General features: G+C 26.2%; 2 protein-coding genes across 2 annotated transcripts; both read left to right on the top strand.

Moving 5' to 3' along the window:
• The first annotated feature begins 2921 nt into the window (after window positions 1-2921).
• On the top strand, window positions 2922-4480 carry LOC122513831. The gene is made up of 4 exons (XM_043630313.1): window positions 2922-3361; window positions 3487-3665; window positions 3757-3882; window positions 4444-4480. The coding sequence occupies exons 1-4, from the start codon at window positions 3335-3337 to the stop codon at window positions 4466-4468; spliced, it is 357 nt and encodes a 118-aa protein (XP_043486248.1). The 5' UTR covers window positions 2922-3334; the 3' UTR covers window positions 4469-4480.
• Window positions 4481-5654: 1174 nt separating this feature from the next.
• On the top strand, window positions 5655-15005 carry LOC122513825. Its single transcript, XM_043630305.1, has 9 exons — window positions 5655-6045; window positions 6256-6375; window positions 6459-6576; window positions 6655-6913; window positions 6986-7111; window positions 7188-7278; window positions 7392-7537; window positions 7726-7858; window positions 14160-15005. The coding sequence occupies exons 1-9, from the start codon at window positions 5887-5889 to the stop codon at window positions 14208-14210; spliced, it is 1203 nt and encodes a 400-aa protein (XP_043486240.1). The 5' UTR covers window positions 5655-5886; the 3' UTR covers window positions 14211-15005.
• The last annotated feature ends 10112 nt before the right edge of the window (window positions 15006-25117 follow it).

The raw sequence follows: 25117 nt of genomic DNA, 5'->3' as shown, positions 1-25117 counted from the left end.
CTCAACATTTTAGAAAAGTATACTGTTCAAAGCAAATTTTATGTCTGTGGTTTAATGGGCAAGTATGAGAAGTAATTGTTGACAGATAGTTGTAAGTTCATATTTTTACAATATATATTTTCTTCAACTTTTACAGTTTTCTTTGATGTTAACTGCTTTTTAATTATATCTCCCTCAATTTTTAATGCTTTTTTATATTATATTGGCATATTGGAGGTTAACCAACTAACATTACCTCTAATTGAAAATAATATTGGTCACGTTGGGATTCTTTATTATACTTTGCTTATTGGTCAATCTATAGGAGTTGTAATGATAACAGCAGTTGGCAGTTTTACTCTTTCAACATTTGTGGTTTTCATACAGCACGCTTGCTGTCAATGTAGTATTATAAAGTACGTTTCCTGTAATACATTAAATTTTTATTTATTCGCGTACTGATTATGCACTCAGCATTTAAGTTAAAGAGTTCTTTCTTATACACAGATTAAAAATTCGTCAACCATTTGAAAGAAATCAGCATATTGGAAAAAATACTAAATATTTCAATACACCAACGGAAGAATACAATTGGATAAGCGACATTGTAAATCGTCATAGAATATCTCTTGAGTATGTTGAAAATAAATCTCCTAATTCTCCAATTTATTTTGTAAAAATTTAATAATTTTTTTATTTTTAAGATACGTTGAGATGCTTCGATACTTTTCGAATGTTGCCTATTTGATTGTAGTTCTTCTCGGAATCTTACTTTTCATGATTAATTTTTTATGTGTAAGTCAAATACGCTAGAATGATTTTGTTTTTAATATCTTATTGGATTTTGATTTTAATAAAAAATATTCGTTATTATTTTAATTGATTATTAAAAAATTATTGTTAATTATATGATGTTTTCGTTTTGTGACGTACTATAAACGTTTTGATCTGTAAAAACGACGATTCTTAGACTATGTCGTTTACGTAGGGATTGTTATGTTTTTTTACTTAAGCTTTTATACCTGTTTTTAAAAATCCATTTTTAGAAATATTGGCTAGCACAATTTCTGATCTTTATACTATTACTATTTCGTTTTAATAAAAAAGTGTTATTATAGAATAATGTGTAAAGTGTTTCATACACGTTTGGAAAAAGACTTTATACTATAAAATCATACTTTTATCTTTTCTTTTAGATTCTTCAATTCTCGGTATTATTAAAAACTCTTGCAGACAAAATAGAATGCATCCTGTATGTAACTGGTTGTGTATTTACGTTGTATATAAATTGTTATCTTGGACAAAGATTGTTGAATCATAGCAATGCAGTTTTTGAAGAATTGTAAGGAAGAAATATATATTATTTATTAAGCAATAAATTAAAAAATATTGGTCAATAATAAGAGTAAATAAAAATTTCTTTATGGTATTTTAAATATTATTTCCTTATTACTTTTCATTACATCGTTTAAAAGTAAACATGTTTAAGAGTAAAAACAGAATTATTGTTTGTAGAAGTAACGTTCCGTTCTATACGCTATCTATAAATACACAGAAATTGCTATTATTTATAATAGCTAGAAGTGGAAAGCCTAGCTTTCTTTCAATTGGAAATATGTTTGTCTCATCGCACAAAGTTTTTGCTGAGGTAAGTGGCTTAATATTTATAACAATGTTGATTAAAAATTATATAATTTGATAATAAATAATAAAATTGATAACGATTTTAATAATAAATGAATATTGATAATATTGATTATACAAATTAATTAACTTTATATTGATAACAAATATATTTGTATATATAAAAAAACTTAATATTGATAACAAATTAACTTTTATACAAATTAATTAATTGTTTTTAGATGATGCGAAAAGCACTGTCTTTTGCAATGGTATATAGGAGTGTACCATAATTCAAGGCATTTGAATAAAAATTACCATACATTTGTTAGAAGATTATAGATAAAATAACAAGCAGAATTTATAGTTAGAAGTACTTACTCATGTCCGAAATCAATGCAATAAAGAACTATCTTTTTTTGTCTAATATATGTGTTCGACAATTTTATAAGCACCTATTTTTGTTAATCTTTTTAATCAGAATTTTCCTAGAGGGGTGAGAAGTGATTTAATAACATTTATCTATTATATTTTTAATAAGTAACGTTACAGATGTTTCGTTCGGAAGCGTTAAAAAATTAAAGGAATATATTTTCATAAAAGACTGGTATTCTATACTAACTGTCATAGAAAATAGTCTTGTTGTTTTAAAGCTAGTGTTCCGCACTGCATTCGGAACACGACTGACAAAGATTGCACTCAAACAACCCTTCTGCGCATGTCCTCAGATATTGAAGGTAAAAGGTATTTTTTCCCCTCGTTTAATTATGGGAATCACCATCTGTTTCAACACATGCACACAAGTATTTTTCAATAGAAGATATTGTACATTGAGAAGATATAAAGTATCAGACGAATTCAACTAGTAATTATATTGATTAACTTATAGCACTTAAATTATTACACTGATTGTGTCAATTTTACATTCTTTGTAATAGGTAGCAATTTGAATTAGTTAGGGACAAGTAAGGTGTCGTATTTCGTTTAGTTTGCTCTGGGATTCTGTGAGACACTTTACAATGACTTTACGGAATAGAGATCTCTCGAAACATCACTTTCTTTTTTCAAATTCTTTATTTCAGTTTTTAATGAATCAACGTTCTAACCGAAACTCGAGTGATCAGTTATTGTTTTGTTCCGTTTTACTTGTCTACTCAATACCATTCTTTTTTCAAATGGTGATCGTATTTTTCATTATCTTATATATATACATATATGTAACTTTTATTTTAATATTATTTATTATAAAGCAGTGACTGTTTTGTCTTAATATCATTTTATTTTTACTTATTATATTTTAAATAAATACAAATGTTTTTTCTATTAGCGCTTCTATTTATAATATTGTTGCGATGTGTTGTTGCATTATCCTAAAAATATTTTGTAAATCGTTCATTTATGCAGCTGTATGAGCTTTTCACGACTAAATTGATCGGGCAATCAACTATTAAATTGATTCAAAGAGTAGTAACCGGTATTATTTTCATGTCTTTTTATCTTACTAGTTACATTCACTTCGTAACAGTTAGTAGACTTTTATTTTATAATTATATTTCTTGCTGTAATTCAAGAATATTTTATAGAAAAAAATTTCTTTCATATTTAAAGATTCGATTACTTATTGTTCGTTTGAAACTTGATCACGAGAAAGTTTTCGATCTTGATGAACTCAACGTTTTAGAAAAGTATACTGTTCAAAGCAAATTTTATGTCTGTGGTTTAATGGGCAAGTATGAGAAGTAATTGTTGGCAGATAGTTGTAAGTTCATATTTTTACAATATATATCTTCTTCAACTTTTACAGTTTTCTTTGATTTTAACTGCTTGGTAATTATATGTCCCTCAATTTTTAATGCTTTTTTATATTATATTGGCATATTGGAGGTTAACCAACTAACATTACCTCTAATTGAAAATAATATTGGTCACGTTGGGATTCTTTATTATACTTTGCTTATTGGTCAATCAATAGCAGTTGTAATGGTAACAGCAGTTGGTAGTTTTACTCTTTCAACATTTGTGGTTTTCATACAGCACGCTTGCTGTCAATGTAGCATTATAAAGTACGTTTTATGTAATACAGTAAATTTTTATTTATTCGCGTACTGATTATGCACTCAGCATTTAAGTTAAAGAGTTCTTTTTTATACACAGATTAAAAATTCGTCAACCATTTGAAAAAAATCGGCATACTGGAAATAATACTAAATATTTCAATACACGAACGGAAGAATACAATTGGATAAGCGACATTGTAAATCGTCATAGAATATCTTTTGAGTATGTTAAAAATAATTCTCTTAATTCTCCATTATATTTTGTTAAAATTTAATAATTTTTTTATTTTTAAGATACGTTGAGATGATTCGATACGTTTCGAATGTTGTCCATTTCATTGTAATTCTTCTCGGAATCTTACTTTTCATGATTAATTTTTTATGTGTAAGTCAAATACGCTAGAATGATTTTGTTTTCAATATCTTATTGGATTTTGATTTTAATTAAAAATATTCGTTATTATTTTAATTGATTATTAAAAAATTGTTGTTAATTATACGATGTTTTTGTTTTGTAACGTACTATAAACGTTTTGATCTGTCAAAATGACGATTTTTAGACTATGTCGATTACGTAAAGATTGTTGTTTTTTTACTTGAGCTGTTATACCTGTTCTTAAAAAAACATTTTTAAAAATATTGGATAGCACAATTTCTGATCTTTATACTATTACTATTTCGGTTTAATAAAAAAGTGTTATTATAGAATAATGTGTAAAGTGTTTCATACACGTTTGGAAAAAGACTTTATACTATAAAATCATACTTTTATCTTTTCTTTTAGATTCTTCAATTCTCGGTATTATTAAAAACTCTTGCAGACAAAATAGAATGCATCCTGTATGTAACTGGTTGTGTATTTACGTTGTATATAAATTGTTATCTTGGACAAAGATTGTTGAATCATAGCAATGCAGTTTTTGAAGAATTGTAAGGAAGAAATATATATTATTTATTAAGCAATAAATTAAAAAATATTGGTCAATAATAAGAGTAAATAAAAATTTCTTTATGGTATTTTAAATATTATTTACTTATTACTTTTCATTACATCGTGTAAAAGTAAGCATGTTTAAGAATAAAAAAAGAATTATTTTTTGTAGAAGTAACGTTCCGTTCTATACGCTATCTATAAATACACAGAAATTGCTATTATTTATAATAGCTAGAAGTGGAAAGCCTAGCTTTCTTTTAATTGGAAATATGTTTGTCTCATCGCACAAACTTTTTGCTGAGGTAAGTGGCTTAATATTTTTAATAGTATTGATTAAAAATTATAATAATTTGATAATAAATAATAATATTGATAACGATATTGATAATAAATTAATATTGATAATATTGATTATACAAATTAATAACTTTATATTGATAATAAATATATTTGTATATATAAAAAAACCTAATATTGATAACAAATTAACTTTTATACAAATTAATTAATTGTTTTTAGATGATGCGAAAAGCACTGTCTTTTGCAATGGTATATAGGAGTGTACCATAATTCAAGACATTTGAATAAAAATTAGCATACATTTGTTATAAGATTATAGATAAAACAACCAGCAGAATTTGTAGTTAGAAGTACTTACTCATGTCCGAAATCAATGCAATAAAGAACTATCTTTTTTTGTCTAATACATGTGTTCGACAATTTTATAAGCACCTATTTTTGTTAATCATTTTGATCAGAATATTCTTTAAGTTGAGAATTTATTTAATAATTTCTTTTTAATGTATTTTTATTAGATATTGTCACAGAAGTTCCGTTTAGAAATATGATAAATTTGAAAAAATATATTTTCGAAAAGGCAAGTATTACATAATAACTGACTTAGGAAATAGTTTATTTTTTCTTAAGCTAGTGTTCTGCACCACTGTCGAAGTGCAACTGACGAAGATTGCTATCAACCAACCGTTCTGCGCATGTCCCGAGACATTGAAAGTAAAAAGTATTTTTTCCCCTCGTTTAATTATGAGAACCACCATCTGTATCAATACATGCACTCAAGTATGTCTCAATAGAAAATATTGTACATTTAGAAGATATAGAATATCAGACGAATTTAACTAGTAATTATATTGATTAATTTATAGCACTTCAACTACTACATTGATTGCGTCAATTTTACATTATTTGTAATAGGTAGCAATTTGAATTACTTAGGGGCAAGTAAGGAGTAGTATTTCGCTTAGTTTGCTCTGGGATTCTGTGAGACACTTTACAATGACTTTACGGAATCAGGATCTCTCGAAACATCACTTTCTTTTTTCAACTCGTTTATTTAAGTTTTTGTCGAATCAACGTCCTAATCGAAACTCGAGTGATCAGTTATTGTTTTGTTCGGTTATAGTTATATATTCATCAATATTTATTTTTCAAATGGTAATCGGCATTCCCTTTAATCTATATGCAATTTTCATTCCAATAGAAATTATTGAGCAGTGTTTGTTTCGTTTGAAAATCATTTTGTTTTTACTTATTTTATTGTAAATAAGTAGAAATGTTTATTCCAACGGAGTTTCTAACGATAATGTTGTGGCGATAAGTGGTCGCATATCTTAAAAATGTTGTATAAATTGTTTATTCGTGCAGCTCTATCAGCTTTTCACAACTAAATTGATCGGATTGTCAACTATAAAGTTGGTTCAAAGAGTATCATCAATTATTATTTTTATTTGCACCTATGTTATCACTTATATTCACTACGGAACAGTTAGTAGATTTTCATTTTGGAATTACCATTCTTATATAAAATTAACAATATTTTATAGAAACAATTATTTTTCCATTTAAAGATCAAATTACTCATTGTTCGTTTTAAAATTGATCACGAGAAAATTTCCGATCTTGATGAACTCAACGTGTTAGAAAAGTATACTGCTCAAAGCAAATATTACGTCTATGGCTTAATGGGCAAGTATGAGTAGTAATTGTTTGCATATAATTAAAAGTTCATATTTTTACAATATACATTTTCTTCAACTTTTACAGTTTTCTTTGATGTTAACTGCTTGTTAATTATATCTCCCTCAATTTTTAATGCTCTTTTATATTCTATTGGCAAATTGGAGGATAACCAATTAACATTACCTTTAATTGAAAATAATATTGGTCACGTTGGGATTCTTTATTATAGTTTGCTTATTGGTCAATCTATAGCATTTTTAATAGCAATATTAGTTGGCAGTTTTGCTCTTTCAACATTTCTGGTTTTCATACAGCACGCTTGCTGTCAATGTAGTATTATAAAGTACGTTTCATGTAATACAGTCAATTTTTATTCACACAACTTTTAACTGAAAGTGTTCTTTTTTAAACATAGATTAAAAATTCGTCAACCATTTGAAAGGAATAAAAAATCAGTCCAATATAATAGATATTTTAGTACACAAACGGAAGAAAACAATTGGATAAGCGAAATTGTAAATTATCATAGAATATCTATTGAGTAAGTGGAAAAAATCATAAATATTATTTTTCTATTAGAGATTATCATAAAATTTATGAATTCATTTATTTTGAAGGTATGTTAAGATGCTCAGAAACATTTCAAATGTTATCTACTTAATTATAATTCTTTTCTCAATGATTATACTTGTGTTTAACTTTTTATGTGTAAGTCAAACTGTTATAAATTTCAGTAAATTTTTGTATTTTATCAATATACGTTTAAAAATATCGACGGAAGGCGTTTTACAATAAAAATATATTTGTATTTTCTATTTCAGATTCTTCAATTTTCGGTATTATTAAAAACTTTACATGACAAAATAGAATGTATTATTTATATCACTGGTTCAATATTTACTGTCTACATAAATTTTTATCTAGGACAAAGATTGTTGAATCATAGCAATGCAGTGCTTGAAGAATTGTAAGAAAGTAATATGTAGTAATTATTAAGCAATAAGTTATGTATATATGTATGTAAAATTTGTTGGTTAGTAATAACAGAGACTAAATTTCTTTCTATAAAATTTCTCATTTTTTTTCCAATTACTTTTCTTTCTATCTTTTAAAGTCAAGCTCGAATAAGATTAAAAAAAGGATTCTTTTTTGTAGAAGTAACGTTCCGTTTTATACGCTATCGATAAATACACAAAAATTGCTATTATTTATGATAGCGAGAAGTGGAAAACCATGCTTTCTATCAATCGGAAATATGTTTGTCTCATCGCACGAAGTTTATGCTGGGGTAAATACCATAATATTATTGATAACAAATTAATTTTTATACAGATTAATTAATTGCTTTTAGATGATGCGAAAAGCATTGTCTTTTGCAATGGTATATAGGAGTGTACCATAATTCAGGGTTTGTGAAGAACAAGAAGTAGTTACTTACGTTAGAAAAGATTGCAACAATAATTATGTTTATATTTTTTCTCGTAAATTTGTTCGACAAATTTACAAGCTTGTACTTTTATTAGTCTTTCTAGTTAGAATATTTTTTAAGGTGAGAATTGATTTAATAATATCTTTTTATTGTATTCTTATTAGATATTGTCACAGAATTTCCGTTCAGAAATATGAAAAATTTGAAAAAATATATTTTCGTAAAAGACAAGTATTACATACTAACTGACCTAGAAAATAGTTTATTTTTTCTTAAGCTAGTGTCCTGCACCACTGTCGAAGTGCAACTGACCAAGATTGGTACCAACCAACCCTTCTGCGCATGTCCCGAGACATTGAAAGTAAAAATTTTTTCCCCTCGTTTAATTATGGGAACCACCATCTGTATCAATACATGCATGCAAGTATGTCTTAATAGAAAATATTGTGCATTGTGAAGATATAAGGTATCAGACTTTAACTTTAATCATTTCAATGATTTATTGAAATTTACACTATTTGTAATAGATAGCAATTTAAATTCGTAAGGGGCCAGTAAATGAAAGTATTTCTTTCAGTTTGATGGAGGATCTCGTGAGATACTTTACCATGACCTCGAAACGTCGAGATCAAGCGGAACATCACTTTCTTTTTTCAAATCGTTTATTTCATTTTTTTTCAAATCAACGTTTTGATCGAAACTCGAAGGATCAATTTTTTTTAGTCTGTGCTGTAGTGACCTACGTTTTACCTTTTTTTTCACTAGTGGTAAATATGATTTTCGTATACCTGTACATGATTTTTTTATTTTTTATAAATCTTTCTTTAATATCCATTATTAAATGAAGATAAATTTGAATTTCTATTGCCGTTATGTTTCATAAATTAGGAGTAAAGTCTGGTTTAATAATCTTTAACACATTCTATATCATCTTATCAACTCTTAGAAAAGTAATCGGTTTTTTTCTAGCTGTACAAACTTTTAACAAGAGAAATTACACTGTATTCAAATATCAAGTTATTTCAAAAAATAATAGCTGCTTTTATCATGATCTCTGCCTTTAGTACTTTCTTCTTTCGATTTGAAACAGTTCGTTAAATTTTATTTTCAAATTTATAATCAACCCTTATTATCACAAATAAAATAAAACATATATTTTCATTGTTTAGGTGCAATTACTTATGAAACATTTTAAATTAGATCACGAGGAATTTACCGATCGTAAAGAACTAATTATTTTGGAAAAGTATACAGTTCAAAGTAAATTGTATGTGTATGCTATAATGAGTAGGTATACGTAGTTGTAAAAAAAAACATTCTAATATAAAATTTTCGCAATAAAAATAATCGTAAATCTTTACAGTTTCCTTTTATGTTTATTGCTTTTCAATAATATTTCCAAGCATTTTTAATGCATTTTTGCAATTTATTGGCAAATTGGAGGATAAGCAATTAACATTACCTATAATGGAAAATAAAGATAATAATCCTGGAGTGCTATTTTATACTATGCTACTTTACCAAACAATAGGAGTTGTAATAGTAACAGTGATTGGAAGTTTTAGTTTCTCTACTTTTCTTGTCTTCATACAACATGCTTGCTGTCAACATAGCATTATTAAGTATTTTTCTTGTAATAAAGTAATTTTTTACGAATTTGCGTAATGATTATGTATTCAAGTATTTTTTTAAAGTGTTCTCTCGGAATTCCAGGTTGAAAATCCGTCAACCGTTTGAAAGACATGAAAATTATAGAAATAATTATTTGTATTTTAGTACCCAAACTGAAGAATACTATTGGATAATCGATATTATAAACCGACATCAAAAATCTATAGAGTAAGTGGTTTGTCTCTTATAGAAATTTTTTATAGTTTTCATAATAATTATATATATTTATTCTGTTCTGCTTAAGGTTTGTTAAAATGATTAGATTGTTTTCGAATGAAGCGTATATTATTATTGTTTCCCTAGCCATGATTCTCATTGTTTTTAATTTTATGTGCGTAAGTAATTTGCCTAAAATTAATAGATATATGTACGTTGTCTTTTATTTTTATTTCACGAGAAAGCATTTTATACGATTTTTTATTGAAGTATTTAGACATTAGTGATGTAGCAATAGAATTTTTTCTTTTTATGAAAAGGGAAAAGTACAAAACTGAACTATATTTTATTCTAACACGTTCTTATCTGTTGCACGTTATTTATATTAAAAATTTGTTCACAAGACACAATTGTTTTATGAGATAAATTGTTATGTTTTTATGTCGTTCTAAATAAAGTGTAAAAGTGTTAGAACTATTTTTTTTCAAATTTTTTATACCATTCTATATTTAAAAAATCTTTAAGAAAAACGGTGTTTACTTGGCTTTACGTATTTTTCCATATCTTAAATGCAGTTTTTTAACATTTATCACTTTATTTTAGATTCTCCAATATTCTGAATATTCGGAAACTGCAATAGATAGAATTGAATTCAGCATGTATGTTATTGGCTCATTTTTTACTATATATATTAATTTTTTCCTCGGACAAAAGCTGTTAAATCATAGCAATGCGGTATTTTTGGAATTGTACGAACTAATTATTTTACATAAACAACAATTGCAATAATTGACGGATCCTCGATACTATAAAGAAATTTACTATTGAAATAATTTATTAAAAATTGCTTTAAACACTCTAATTTTTTTTTCGTTAAGAACAAAAAACACTTTTGTTGCAGATGTAAAGTTCCGTTTTATACTTTATCTAGAAATACTCAAAAATTACTTTTATTTATGATAGCGAGAAGTGGAAAGCCGTGCTTTCTATCGATCGGAAACATGTTTGTCTCATCGCATGAAATTTTTGCTGGGGTAAGTATTTAATTATTATTTTTATTAAATTTATTATTTTCCTTTAATGAATTAATTTTTTTGTAGTTAATGCGAAAAGCATTCTCTTTTGCGATGGTATTCTACAGTACACAATAATTCAATTCTTTCGTAAGACCATTATAAATACTATGTGAAATAATATTTGTCCTAATCACATTAAATTGTTATTTTGTAAATTTAAAAGAACATACTTTTTCTGAAAATACATTTTAATAAAAAGTATTATTTAAACATCGTCTTTATTTTTCATTCGACTAACTGAAAAACTTGCGGACACAATTGTTTTAGTTTGTTTTTTATCACTTGTATTAATTTTAAAGGTAAACATTAACGGATCATTTTTTTTAATCACAATGTATTTGACGGAATAAATGACAAGTATATTGCACTTGCTGCCATAGGAAACGGTTCTCTTCTTTCAAAGCTAGTGTCCTGCAACACTGTCGAACTGCAACTGACCAATATTGCAACCAATCAACCCTTCTGCGCATGTCCTTAGATATTGAAAGTAAAAAGTATTTTTTCCCCTCGTTTAATTATGGGAACCACCATCTGTTTCAACACATGTACACAAGTATGTCTCAATAGAAAATATTGTACATTGAGAAGATATAGTGTATCCGACGAATTTAACTAGTATTTATATTGATTAATTTATAGCACTTCAATTATTACACTGATTGTGTCAATTTTACATTCTTTGTAATCGGTAGCAATTTGAATTAGTTAAGGGCAAGTAAAGAGTCGTATTGTGTTTAGTTTGCTCTGGGATTCTGTGAGACACTTTACAATGGCTTTACGGAATCGAGATCTCTCGAAACATCACTTTCTTTTTTCAAATTCTTTATTTCAGTTTTTAATGAATCAACGTTCTGACCGAAACTCGAGTGATCAGTTATTGTTTTGTTCCGTTTTACTTGTCTACTCGATACCATTCTTTTTTCAAATGGTGATCGTATTTTTCATTATCTTATATATATACATATATGTAACTTTTATTTTAATATTATTTATTATAAAGCAGTGAATGTTTTGTCTTAATATAATTTTATTTTTACTTATTATATTTTAAATAAAAACAAATGTTTCTTCTATTAGCGTTTCTAATTATAATATTGTTGCGATGTGTTGTTGCATTATCCTAAAAATATTTTGTAAATTCTTCATTTATGCAGCTGTATGAGCTTTTCACGGCTAAATTGATCCGGCAATCAACTATTAAATTGATTCAAAGAGTAGTATCCGGTATTGTTTTCATGTCTTTTTATCTTACTAGTTATTTTCGCTTCGTAACAGTTAGTAGACTTTTATTTTATAATTATATTTCTCGCTGTAATTCAAGAATATTTATAGAAAATATTTCTTTTTTATTTAAAGATTCGATTACTTATCGTTCGTTTGAAACTTGATCACGAGAAAATTTTTGATCTTGATGAACTCAACGTTTTAGAAAAGTATACTGTTCAAAGCAAATTTTATGTCTGTGGTTTAATGGGCAAGTATGAGAAGTAATTGTTGACAGATTTTTGTAAGTTCATATTTTAACAATATATATTTTCTTTAACTTTTCCAGTTTTCTTTGATGTTAACTGCTTTTTAATTATATCTCCCTCAATTTTTAATGCTCTTTTATATTCTATTGGCAAATTGGAGGATAACCAATTAACATTACCTTTAATTGAAAATAATATTGGTCACGTTGGGATGCTTTTTTTTTGCATGCTTCTTTACCAAACAATAGGGATTCTAATAATAACAGTAGTTGGCAGTATTAGCCTTTCAACATTTTTTGTTTTGATACAGCACGCTTGCTGTCAATGTAGCATTATTAGGTACGTTTCTTGTAGGACAGTCAGTTTTTATTTATTTACATATAAAATATCTTCTAATCAATTTTGTTACTGTGCTATTTCTCATTCACAGATTAAAAATTCGTCAACCATTTGAAAGAAATCAGCATGTTGGAAAAAATACTAAATATTTCAATACACGAACGGAAGAATACAATTGGATAAGCGACATTGTAAATCGTCATAGAATATCTTTTGAGTATGTTAAAAATAATTCTCTTAATTCTCCATTATATTTTGTTAAAATTTAATAATTTTTTTATTTTTAAGATACGTTGAGATGCTTCGATACGTTTCGAATGTTGTCTATTTGATTGTAATTCTTCTCGGAATCTTACTTTTCATGATTAATTTTTTATGTGTAAGTCGAATACGCTAGAATTGTTCTGTTTTCAATATCTTATTGGATTTTGATTTAAATAAAAAATATTCGTTATTATTTTAATTCATTATTAAAAAATTATTGTTAATTATACGATGTTTTCGTTTCGTGACGTACTATAAACTTTTTGATTTGTCAAAACGACGATTTTTAGACTATGTCGTTTACGTAGGGATTGTTGTTTTTTTACTTGAGCTGTTATACCTTTTCTTAAAAAAACATTTTTAAAAATATTGGCTAGAACAATTTCTGATCTTTATACTACTACTATTTCGGTTTAATAAAAAAGTGTTATTATAGAATAATGTGTAAAGTGTTTCATACACGTTTGGAAAAAGACTTTATACTATAAAATCATACTTTTATCTTTTCTTTTAGATTCTTCAATTCTCGGTATTATTAAAAACTCTTGCAGACAAAATAGAATGCATCCTGTATGTAACTGGTTGTGTATTTACGTTGTATATAAATTGTTATCTTGGACAAAGATTGTTGAATCATAGCAATGCAGTTTTTGAAGAATTGTAAGGAAGAAATATATATTATTTATTAAGTAATAAATTAAAAAATATTGGTCAATAATAAGAGTAAATAAAAATTTCTTTATGGTATTTTAAATATTATTTCCTTATTACTTTTCATTACATCGTTTAAAAGTAAACATGTTTAAGAATAAAAAAAGAATTATTGTTTGTAGAAGTAACGTTCCGTTCTATACGCTATCTATAAATACACAGAAATTGCTATTATTTATGATAGCTAGAAGTGGAAAACCATGCTTTCTATCAATCGGAAATATGTTTGTCTCATCGCACAAAGTTTTTGCTGAGGTAAGTGGCTTAATATTTATAACAATATTGATTAAAAATTATATAATTTGATAATAAATAATAATATTTATAACGATATTGATAATAAATTAATATTGATAATATTGATTATACAAATTAATAACTTTATATTGATAACAAATATATTTGTATATATAAAAAAACTTAATATTGATAACAAATTAACTTTTATATAAATTAATTAATTGTTTTTAGATGATGCGAAAAGCACTGTCTTTTGCAATGGTATATAGGAGTGTACCATAATTCAAGGCATTTGAATAAAAATTAGCATACATTTGTTATAAGATTATAGATAAAATAACAAGCAGAATTTATAGTTAGAAGTACTTACTCATGTCCGAAATCAATGCAATAAAGAACTATCTTTTTTTGTTTAATATATGTGTTCGACAATTTTATAAGCACCTATTTTTGTTATCATTTTTATCAGAATATTCTTTAAGGTGAGAATTTATTTAATAATTTCTTTTTAATGTATTCTTATTAGATATTGTCACAGAAGTTCCGTTTAGAAATATGATAAATTTGAAAAAATATATTTTCGAAAAGGCAAGTATTACATAATAACTGGCTTAGGAAATAGCTTATTTTTTCTTAACCTAGTGTCCTGCACCACTGTCGAAGTTCAACTGACCAATATTGCAACCAACCAACTCTTCTGCGCATGTCCTCAGATATTGAAAGTAAAAAGTATTTTTTCCCCTCGTTTAATTATGAGAACCACCATCTGTTTCAATACATTCACGCAAGTATGTCTCAATAGAAAATATTCTACATAGAATAAGCTATAAGATAAGGGCAATTTTTACTTGTAATTTTACTGATTAATTTACAGTGCTTCAATCAATACACTAATTGGGTCAAATTTATGCTTTTTCTAGTTGGTAGCAATTTGAATGAATAATGAGTGAATAGATGGTAATATTTTGTTCAGTTTGCTGGAGGATATCGTGAGATACTTTACTATGATTTTGAAAAATTGTGATTTCGTGAAGCATCATTTTTTTTTTTCTAATCGTGTTTTTTTGTTTTTGTCAAATCAACGTCCTAACCGTAACTCGAGGAATCAGTTTTTTTTAATCTCTGCTGTAATTGCCTACGTTATACCTTTTTTTGTGCAACTGGTAAATTTGATCTTTGTTTAAGAGTGTACTTTTTTTTTCTATATATCTGATTTTTTCTCTAATATCTATTATTTGATGAAGATAAATTTGAATTCCTATTGTCGTTATGTTTCATAAAATAGAAGTAAAGTCTGGTCTAATAATCGTTAACATATTGTATACTAAATACAATCTAATGTCATCTTAACAACACTTAGAAAAGGAATTGGTTTTTCTCTAGCTGTACAGACTTTTAACAAGAGAAATTTCATTGTATTCAAATGTCAAGTTAATTCAAAAATTAGTAGCTGGTTTTATCATGATCTCTGCCTTCAGTACTTTCTTCTTTCGCTTTGAAACAGTTCGTTAAATTTTATTTTCAAATTTATAATCAACCCTTATTCTTATAAATAAAATAAAATATATATTTTCATTGTTTAGGTGCAATTACTTATGACACATTTTAAATTAGATCACGAGGAATTTACCGATCGTAAAGAACTAATTATTTTGGGAAAGTATACTGTTCAAAGTAAATTGTATGTGTATACTATAATGAGTAGGTATAAGTAGTTGTAAGGAAAAACGTTGTAATATCTAATATTTGCAATAAAAATTATCCTTAACGTTTACAGTTTTCTTTTATGTCTATTGCTCTTCAATAATATTTCCATGCATTTTTAATGTTTTTCTGCAATTTATTGGCAAATTGGAGGATAAGCAATTAACATTACCTATAATGGAAAATAAAGATAATAATCCTGGAGTGCTATTTTATATCATGTTTCTTTACCAAACAATAGGAGTTGTAATGATAACAGTAATTGGAAGTTTTAGCTTCTCAACTTTTGTGATTTTTTTCCAACACGCTTGCTATCAACGTCACATCGTAATGTAAGTTTCTTATGGAAAGGTAAGTTTTTATTTTTTTTTCTTACTGTATATGCTCCTAACGTTTTTATTATAGTATACTTTCTGAATTGCAGATTGACAATAAATGAACCATTTAAAAAAAATCAGAAATATAGAAAAAATAATTTTTACTTTTGTACACAAGCTGAAGAATACAATTGGATAATCGATATTATAAATCGACACCAAAAATCTTTAGAGTACGTCGATTTTCTTGGATTTAACTTTAATTTAATTTCTATTTAATTTTATTTGTGATGTTTTTCTTTTTATTTAAGGTTCGTTAAAATTCTTAGATCCTTTTTGAATGAAGCATATTTTGTTATCCTTTCCTTTGCGATGATTCTTATTGTTTTTAATATTTTGTGCGTAAGTAATACGTTTGGTATATGTATAAAGCGTTTAATATTACATTTACATTTTCTTTTGGTTTTATTTAAATAAAAAGCATTTTAATCGGTGTTTTTTTTCGAGTATTTTGAAATTTTTTTTTTAGTAATATTAACTCTTATTTCTATGAAAGATGAACGGTAAAACTGAGCTATATTTTCTTCTAAAACGTTGTGTATTCTGTGCTATGTTATTTACATTTAAATTTGATTGCTCGTGATTCCATTGCCTGATGAAATTATTTGTGCTGCATATTAATCGTTAAAATGTATTACGTCGTTCTACATAGTAATGGTACAAAAGTGGATAGAAATTAATTTTTTCAGAAGTTTTTTATCATTCCCTGTAAAAGTTATTTCTTAAAAATAAAGTGCTGTAACGGTATTGTGATTATACGAAAATGCGTGTTTTTGTATCTTGCAAAAGAAATTATTTTTTTTTACATAAGAACCAAATTTCATCGTTATTTTTCAGATCCTCCAATATTCTGAATTATTAAAAACTTCAATTGACATAATCGTATCCAGCATATATGTTATGGGCTCATTATTTACTATTTACATTAATTTCTACCTTGGACAAAAGCTTTGGAATTATAGTGATGCTATTTTAAATGAATTGTGAGAGGATATTGTTTTATTTTACAAGCAATAACAAAACTTTACGATACATGAATGCTGTAAAAAAATTGACTACAGATAAAATGAAAAAAATAGCTTTAAATTCTTCTCTATCCTTGGTTCTTTTGCTTTAATAACAAAATATGCTTTTGTTGCAGATGTAATATTCCGTTTTATACTCTTTCCAGAAATACCCAAAAATTGCTATTATTTATGATAGCGAGAAGTGAGAAGCCATGCTATCTATCAATTGGAAGTATATTTTCCTTATCGCACGAAGCTTTTGCTGGGGTAAGTAAACAAATATTATTAATAAATAAATCTAGAGAACTGTTTTGTAAATGTATTAATTTATTTTAGGTTATGCGAAAAGCATTTTCTTTCGCAATGGTATATTATAGTGTATTATAACTCAGGGGGTTATTGAAAAAGTAGTAAACAAATATATGAAAAATTATAAATAAAAATAACAAATAGTATTTTTTGTTAGGAATACTTACCTATATTTGACATCAATGCAACAAATAATTATTTTCCATGTAATGTCTAGTAAATAAAATAATTTTACATTATTAGTAGTTATACAAGTTTTTTTTGACATGTATAGAAGATCGTACCTTTAATATATATAGTATTTCTAACTACAATTTTTCTTTAAGGTGAGAATGGATATAATAACTTTTTTTTATTGTTGTTTTTTTAAATATCGTCACAAGAGTTTAATTTAAGAAGTATAAGAACTTAAAAAGTATGTAATTTCGTAGAAGACAAGTACTCTTTATACTAACTGCTATAGTACTCTTTTTTCAAAGCTTGTGTCCTGCACCGTTGTCGAAGTGCAACTGACCAGGATTGCAACGAAACAACTCTTCTGCGCATGTCCCGAGACATTGTAAAGTAAAATGTATTTCTTCCCCTCGTTTAATTATGGGAACCACATTCTGTTTGAATACATGCATGCAAGTATGTTTCAATAGAAAATATTCCACGTAGAATAGCTATAAGATAAGTGGAAATTCTTACTAGTAATTATATTGATTAATGTATAGTACTTCAATCATTAAATTGATTGTGTCAAATTTGCACTATTTTTAGTAGGTTGCAATTTGAATTAGTTAAGGCCAAGAAAAAGTAGCATATTGTTCAGTTTGCTGGGAGATTTCGTGAGATACTATACTATGATTATGAAACACTTAGATCTAGCGAAACGTCACTTTCTTTTCTCAAATCGTTTATATCAGTTTTTAATGACACAACTTCCAAACAGAAACTCGAAGAATCTGTTGTTTTTATCAGCTGCAGTTACCTACCTTTTACCTTTTGTTGTCGTAGTGGTAAATAATATTTCCGTGAATGTGTTCATGATTATTACATTTTCAAATTAGTTAATGTTAATGTTACATTTGTTATCAATTTCTCTTTCCTATCAATAATTTAATTAATATAAATTTGAATTAATATTACGTTTTGTTCTATAAAATTGTTGTAAATTGTAGATTCATAATCTTTAATGTGTTGTATAGTTTAAAGAGTTTAATGTAAATTAATAAATACTTTCTTTAGCTGCACCAAATTTTCAACACCGAACTTGACCTACAATCTATTGTCAAGCTTGTTCAAAAAATGGTAGCGAATTTAATTATAATCTCCTCTTATAGTGTTTACTTCTTTTACTTCAAAACAGTTAGTCAATATTTATCTATTAAATACATTCTTCGTTGCAAATTAAGAATACTTAAAATATAAAAATTTTTTATTAATCAAAAGATTAAAATAATTCTTGCTCGTTTTAAACTTGATCACGAGAAAATAACTGATCATGAAGAGCTAATTATTTTGGAGAAGTATACAGTTCAAAGTAAATTGTATGTGCATATTATAATGGGTAGGTATAAGTAATTTTAAGCAAAAAGATGTAACATTAAATTTTCACAATATTAATTATCATAAACGTTTACAGTTTTTTTTTACGTTTATTGCTGCTCGATAATATATCCAAGCATTTTTAATGTTTTTTTGCTATTTATTGGCAAATTGGAGGATAATCAATTAACGCTACCTCTTGTTGAAAATAAATCATATAAATCTGGAGTTTTATTTTATAGCATACTTAGTTATCAAATAATACTTGTTATTATACCAACGGTAATTGGTAGTTTTAGTTTCTCAGCGTTTTTGGTTTTAGTACAACACGCATGCTGTCAATGTAGTATTATAAAGTAAGTTTCTTGGGATAAAGTAATTTTTTATTTTTATCATACTGATTATGTACTCATCTAATTTGTTTAAATGTTCTCTTGGAATCTTAGACTTAAAATTCGTCAACCATTTAAAAGGATTCAGAATTATGGAAATAATTTGTATTTTTGTACGAAAACTGAAGAATACAATTGGATAATCGATATTATAAAACGACACCAAAAATCTATAGAGTAGGTCGATTATTTCTTATTTCATTCTATTAAATATTTTTATAATTATATCAATTTATTCTGTTCTGCTTTAGGCTTGTTAAAATGGTGAGACTCATATCTAATGAAATCTCTATTATTAATGTTTTTCTTGCAATGATTCTCATTGTTTTTAATTTTTTGTGCGTAAGTAATTTGCTTAAATTTAATAGATTATAGTTATTTTTGTATTTACGTTTTCTTTTATTTTTATTTTACGGAAATTTATTTTATATAATTTTTTATTGAAATATTTACATATTTGTGTTGTTGTAATATCATTTTTTCGTTTTATGAAAAAGGGACAGAGAAAAACACTGAACTATATCTTCTGCTAACACGTCATAATCTGTTATATGTTAAATTGAAATAGTTTTGCACGGGACACAATTGCTTAATAGAATGCATTATTATTCGTTTCATATAGATAGGGTGCTTAATTGCAAAAATGTTGTTTCTCAGAAGTTTTTTAACATATTTTATAAATATCATATTTTTATAATTAAGTATAATAACTATCTCGATTATATGGCTCTACGTATTTTGACATCATTCAAAAGAAATTTTTTTTTTTAATTAAGGACCGATTTTCATTATTATTTTTCAGATCCTCGAATATTCCAAGGTATTAAAAACTGCACTAGATAGAATCGAATCTTGCATGTATGTCATTGGCTCATTTTTTACTATTTATATGAATTTCTACCTCGGACAAAAGTTGTTAAATCATAGTAATGCTGTTTCAGTAGAATTGTAAGAAGATATTGTTTTATTTTGTCAGCAATAGCAATAGCTTACCATATATAAGCGCTATAAGAAAAATTACTATCTTTATAATTAATAAATATACCTTTAAATTGTTCCACCTTTGTTTTTTTATTCTAGTAATAAAATGCGTTTTTGTTACAGATGTAATATTCCGTTTTATACTCTTTCCAGAAATACTCAAAAATTACTTTTATTTATAATAGCGAGAAGTGGAAAGCCCTGCTATCTATCAATTGGAAATATATTTGCTTTATCCCACGAAGTTTTTGCTGGGGTAATTATTAAAATATTGATAATAAATAAATATAGAACTGTTTTTTTAATGAATTTATTTTTTTTAGGTGATGCGAAAAGCATTTTCTTTCGCAATGGTATATTATAGTATATTATAACTCAGGGGGTTATTGAAAAAGTAGTAAACAAATATATGAAAAATTATAAATAAAAATAAAAAATAGTATTTTTTGTTAGGAATACTTACCTATATTTGAAATCAATGCAGCAAATAATTATTTTCCATGTAATGTCTAGTAAATAAAATAATTTTACATTATTAGTAGTTGTACAAGTTTTTTTTGACATGTATGGAAGATCGTACCTTTAATATATATAGTATTTCTAACTACAATTTTTCTTTAAGGTGAGAATGGATATAATAACTTTTTTTTATTGTTGTTTTTTTAAATATCATCACAAGAGTTTAATTTAAGAAGTATAAGAACTTAAAAAGTATGTAATTTCGTAGAAGACAAGTATTCTTTATACTAACTGCTATAGTACTCTTTTGTCAAAGCTTGTGTCCTGCACCGATGTCGAAGTGCAACTGACCAGGATTGCAACGAGACAACCCTTCTGCGCATGTCCCGAGACATTGAAAAGTAAAATGTATTTCTTCCCCTCGTTTAATTATGGGAACCACAATCTGTTTGAATACATGCATGTAAGTATGTTTCAATAGAAAATATTCCACGTAGAATAGCTATAAGATAAGTGGAAATTCTTACTAGTAATTATATTGATTAATGTATAGTATTTCAATCATTAAATTGATTGTGTCAAATTTGCACTATTTTTAGTAGGTTGCAATTTGAATTAGTTAAGGCCAAGAAAAAGTAGCATATTGTTCAGTTTGCTGGGAGATTTCGTGAGATACTATACTATGATTATGAAACACTTAGATCTAGCGAAACGTCACTTTCTTTTCTCAAATCGCTTATATCAGTTTTTAATGACACAACTTCCAAACCGAAACTCGAAGAATCTGTTATTTTTATCAGCTGCAGTTACCTACCTTTTACCTTTTGTTGTCGTAGTGGTAAATGATATTTCCGTGAATGTGTTCATGATTATTACATTTTCAAATTAGTTAATGTTAATGTTACATTTGTTATCAATTTCTCTTTCCTATCAATAATTTAATGAATATAAATTTGAATTAATATTACGTTTTGTTCTATAAAATTGTTGTAAATTGTAGATTCATAATCTTTAATGTGTTGTATAGTTTAAAGAGTTTAATGTAAATTAATAAATACTTTCTTTAGCTGCACCAAATTTTCAAAACCGAACTTAGCCTACAATCTACTGTCAAGCTCGTTCAAAAAATAGTAGCCTCTTTTGTTATGATCTCCTCTTATAGTGTTTACTTCTTTTACTTCAAAACAGTTAGTCAATATTTATCTATTAAATATATTATTCGTTGCAAATTAAGAATACTTTATATAAAAAATTTTTTATTAATTAAAAGATTAAAATAATTATTGCTCGTTTTAAACTTGATCACGAGAAAATAACTGATCATGAAGAGCAGATTATTTTGGAGAAATATACAGTTCAAAGTAAATTGTATGTGCATATTATAATGGGTAGGTATAAGTAATTTTAAGCAAAAAGATGTAACATTAAATTTTCACAATATTAATTATCATAAACGTTTACAGTTTTCTTTTACGTTTATTGCTGCTCGATAATATATCCAAGCATTTTTAATGTTTTTTTGCTATTTACTGGCAAATTGGAGGATAATCAATTAACGCTACCTCTTGTTGAAAATAAATCATATAAATCGGGAGTTTTATTTTATAGCATACTTAGTTATCAAATAATACTTGTTATTATACCAACGGTAATTGGTAGTTTTAGTTTCTCAGCGTTTTTGGTTTTAGTACAACACGCATGCTGTCAATGTAGTATTATAAAGTAAGTTTCTTGGGATAAAGTAATTTTTTATTTTTATCATACTGATTATGTACTCATCTAATTTGTTTAAATGTTCTCTTGGAATCTTAGACTTAAAATTCGTCAACCATTTAAAAGGATTCAGAATTATGGAAATAATTTGTATTTTTGTACGAAAACTGAAGAACACAATTGGATAATCGATATTATAAAACGACACCAAAAATCTATAGAGTATGTCGATTATTTCTTATTTCATTCTATTGAATATTTTTATAATTATATTTATTTATTCTGTTCTGTTTTAGGTTTGTTAAAATGGCGAAACTCATATCTAATGAAGTCTCTGTAATTATTCTTCTTCTTGTAGTGATTATTATTGTTTTTAATTTTTTGTGCGTAAGTAATTTGCTTAAATTTAATAGATTATAGTTATTTTTGTATTTACGTTTTCTTTTATTTTTATTTTACGGAAATTTATTTTATATAATTTTTTATTGAAATATTTACATATTTGTGTTGTTGTAATATCATTTTTTCGTTTTATGAAAAAGGGACAGAGAAAAACACTGAACTATATCTTCTGCTAACACGTCATAATCTGTTATATGTTAAATTGAAATAGTTTTGCACGGGACACAATTGCTTAATGGAATGCATTATTATTCGTTTCATATAGATAGGGTGCTTAATTGCAAAAATGTTGTTTCTCAGAAGTTTTTTAACATATTATATAAATATCATAATTAAGTATAATAACTATTTCGATTATACGGCTCTACGTATTTTGACATCATTCAAAAGAAATTTTTTTTTTAATAAAGAACCGATGTTCATTATTATTTTTCAGATCCTCGAATATTCCAAGGTATTAAAAACTGCACTAGATAGAATCGAATCTTGCATGTATGTCATTGGCTCATTTTTTACTATTTATATGAATTTCTACCTCGGACAAAAGTTGTTAAATCATAGTAATGCTGTTTCAGTAGAATTGTAAGAAGATATTGTTTTATTTTGTCAGCAATAGCAATAGCTTACCATATATAAGCGCTATAAGAAAAATTACTATCTTTATAATTAATAAATATACCTTTAAATTGTTCCACCTTTGTTTTTTTATTCTAATAATAAAATGCGTTTTTGTTACAGATGTAATATTCCGTTTTATACTCTTTCCAGAAATACTCAAAAATTACTTTTATTTATAATAGCGAGAAGTGGAAAGCCCTGCTATCTATCAATTGGAAATGTATTTGCTTTATCCCACGAAGTTTTTGCTGGGGTAATTATTAAAATATTGATAATAAATAAATATAGAACTGTTTTTTTAATGAATTTATTTTTTTTAGGTGATGCGAAAAGCATTTTCTTTCGCAATGGTATATTATAGTATATTATAACTCAGGGGGTTATTGAAAAAGTAGTAAACAAATATATGAAAAATTATAAATAAAAATAACAATTAGTATTTTTTGTAAGGACTACTTACCTATATTTGAAATCAATGCAACAAACAATTATTTTTCATGTAATGTCTAGTAAATAAAATAATTTTACATTATTAGTAGTTATACAAGTTTTTTTTGACATGTATAGAAGATCGTACTTTTAATATATATTGTGTTTCTAACTAAAATTTTTCTTTACGGTTAGAATTGACATAATAACTTTTTTTTATTGATGTTTTGTTAAATATCGTCACAAGAGTTTAATTTAAGAAGTATAAGAACTTTAAAGGTATATAATTTCGTAAATGACAAGTAGTCTTTATACTAGCTGCCATAGAAAATTGTACTCTTTTTTCAAAGTTGCATTCACTTCAAAGTGTCCTGCACCGCTGTCGAAGTGCTACTGACGAAGATTGCAATGAGTAACACTTCTGCGCATGTCCCTAGACATTGAAAGTAAAAAGTATTGTTTCCCCTCGCTTAATTATGGGATCTACAACCTGTTTCAATACATACATGCAACTATGTCTCAATAAAAAATATTGTGCATATATAGAATTGCTATAAGATAAGGGGAAATTTTTACTAGTAATTTTATTGATTAACTTATATCACTTCAATCATGACACTGACTTACACAAATTTACACTATTAATAATAGAAAGCAGTTTGAAATAGAGGCCAGTAAATGATAGTACTTCGTTTAGTTTGATGGGAGATTTCGTGAGATACTTTACTATGACTTTAAAACAACGAGATCTCGCGAAAAATCATTTTCTTTTTTCAAATCGTTTGTTTCTGTTTTTGACGAATCAATATCCTAATAGAAACTCGAGGAATCAATTTTTTTTATTTTCAGCTATAATTGTCTACATATTACCAATAATTTTTCTATTAGTAATTATGAATCACATTTGCGATACTTCAAATAATTTATTGCTAAATAAAATAATAAAAGTGTTTCATATTTTATTTATTTTATTTTACTTTATGTATAGACATTTTAATTTCTATTACGTTTTAGTCCTATAGAATTGTTACAAATTGTAGATTTACAATCCATAATGTATTGTACAGTTAAAATAATTTAATGTTAGTTAATTAGAACTTTTTCTAGCTGTACCAACTTTTCAAAACCGAACTTAGCCTACAATCTACTGTCAAGCTCGTTCAAAAAATAGTAGCGTTTTTAATTATGATCTTCTCTTATAGTGTTAACTTCTTTTACTTCAATACAGTTAGTCAATATTTATCTATTAAATACATTCATCGTTGCAA

This window comes from Polistes fuscatus, unplaced genomic scaffold, assembly GCF_010416935.1.
Source record: "Polistes fuscatus isolate 324 unplaced genomic scaffold, CU_Pfus_HIC Scaffold13, whole genome shotgun sequence".
Classification (NCBI taxonomy): Eukaryota; Metazoa; Arthropoda; class Insecta; order Hymenoptera; family Vespidae; genus Polistes; species Polistes fuscatus.
The sequence above is the reverse complement of the archived record's forward strand: the minus strand, read 5'-3'. Positions and strand labels throughout refer to the sequence as shown.

Coding starts and splice junctions, on each gene's coding strand:
- LOC122513831 (XM_043630313.1), top strand. CDS start 3,335: ATGAGAAGTAATTGTTGGCAGATAGTT. Junction 3,666..3,756: donor TGTCAATGTAGCATTATAAA/GTACGTTTTATG, acceptor TTTTATACACAG/ATTAAAAATTCGTCAACCAT. Junction 3,883..4,443: donor CGTCATAGAATATCTTTTGA/GTATGTTAAAAA, acceptor CTTTTCTTTTAG/ATTCTTCAATTCTCGGTATT.
- LOC122513825 (XM_043630305.1), top strand. CDS start 5,887: ATGACTTTACGGAATCAGGATCTCTCGAAACATCACTTTCTTTTTTCA. Junction 7,538..7,725: donor AATGCAGTGCTTGAAGAATT/GTAAGAAAGTAA, acceptor TCTTTTTTGTAG/AAGTAACGTTCCGTTTTATA. Junction 7,859..14,159: donor CGCACGAAGTTTATGCTGGG/GTAAATACCATA, acceptor AATTGTTTTTAG/ATGATGCGAAAAGCACTGTC.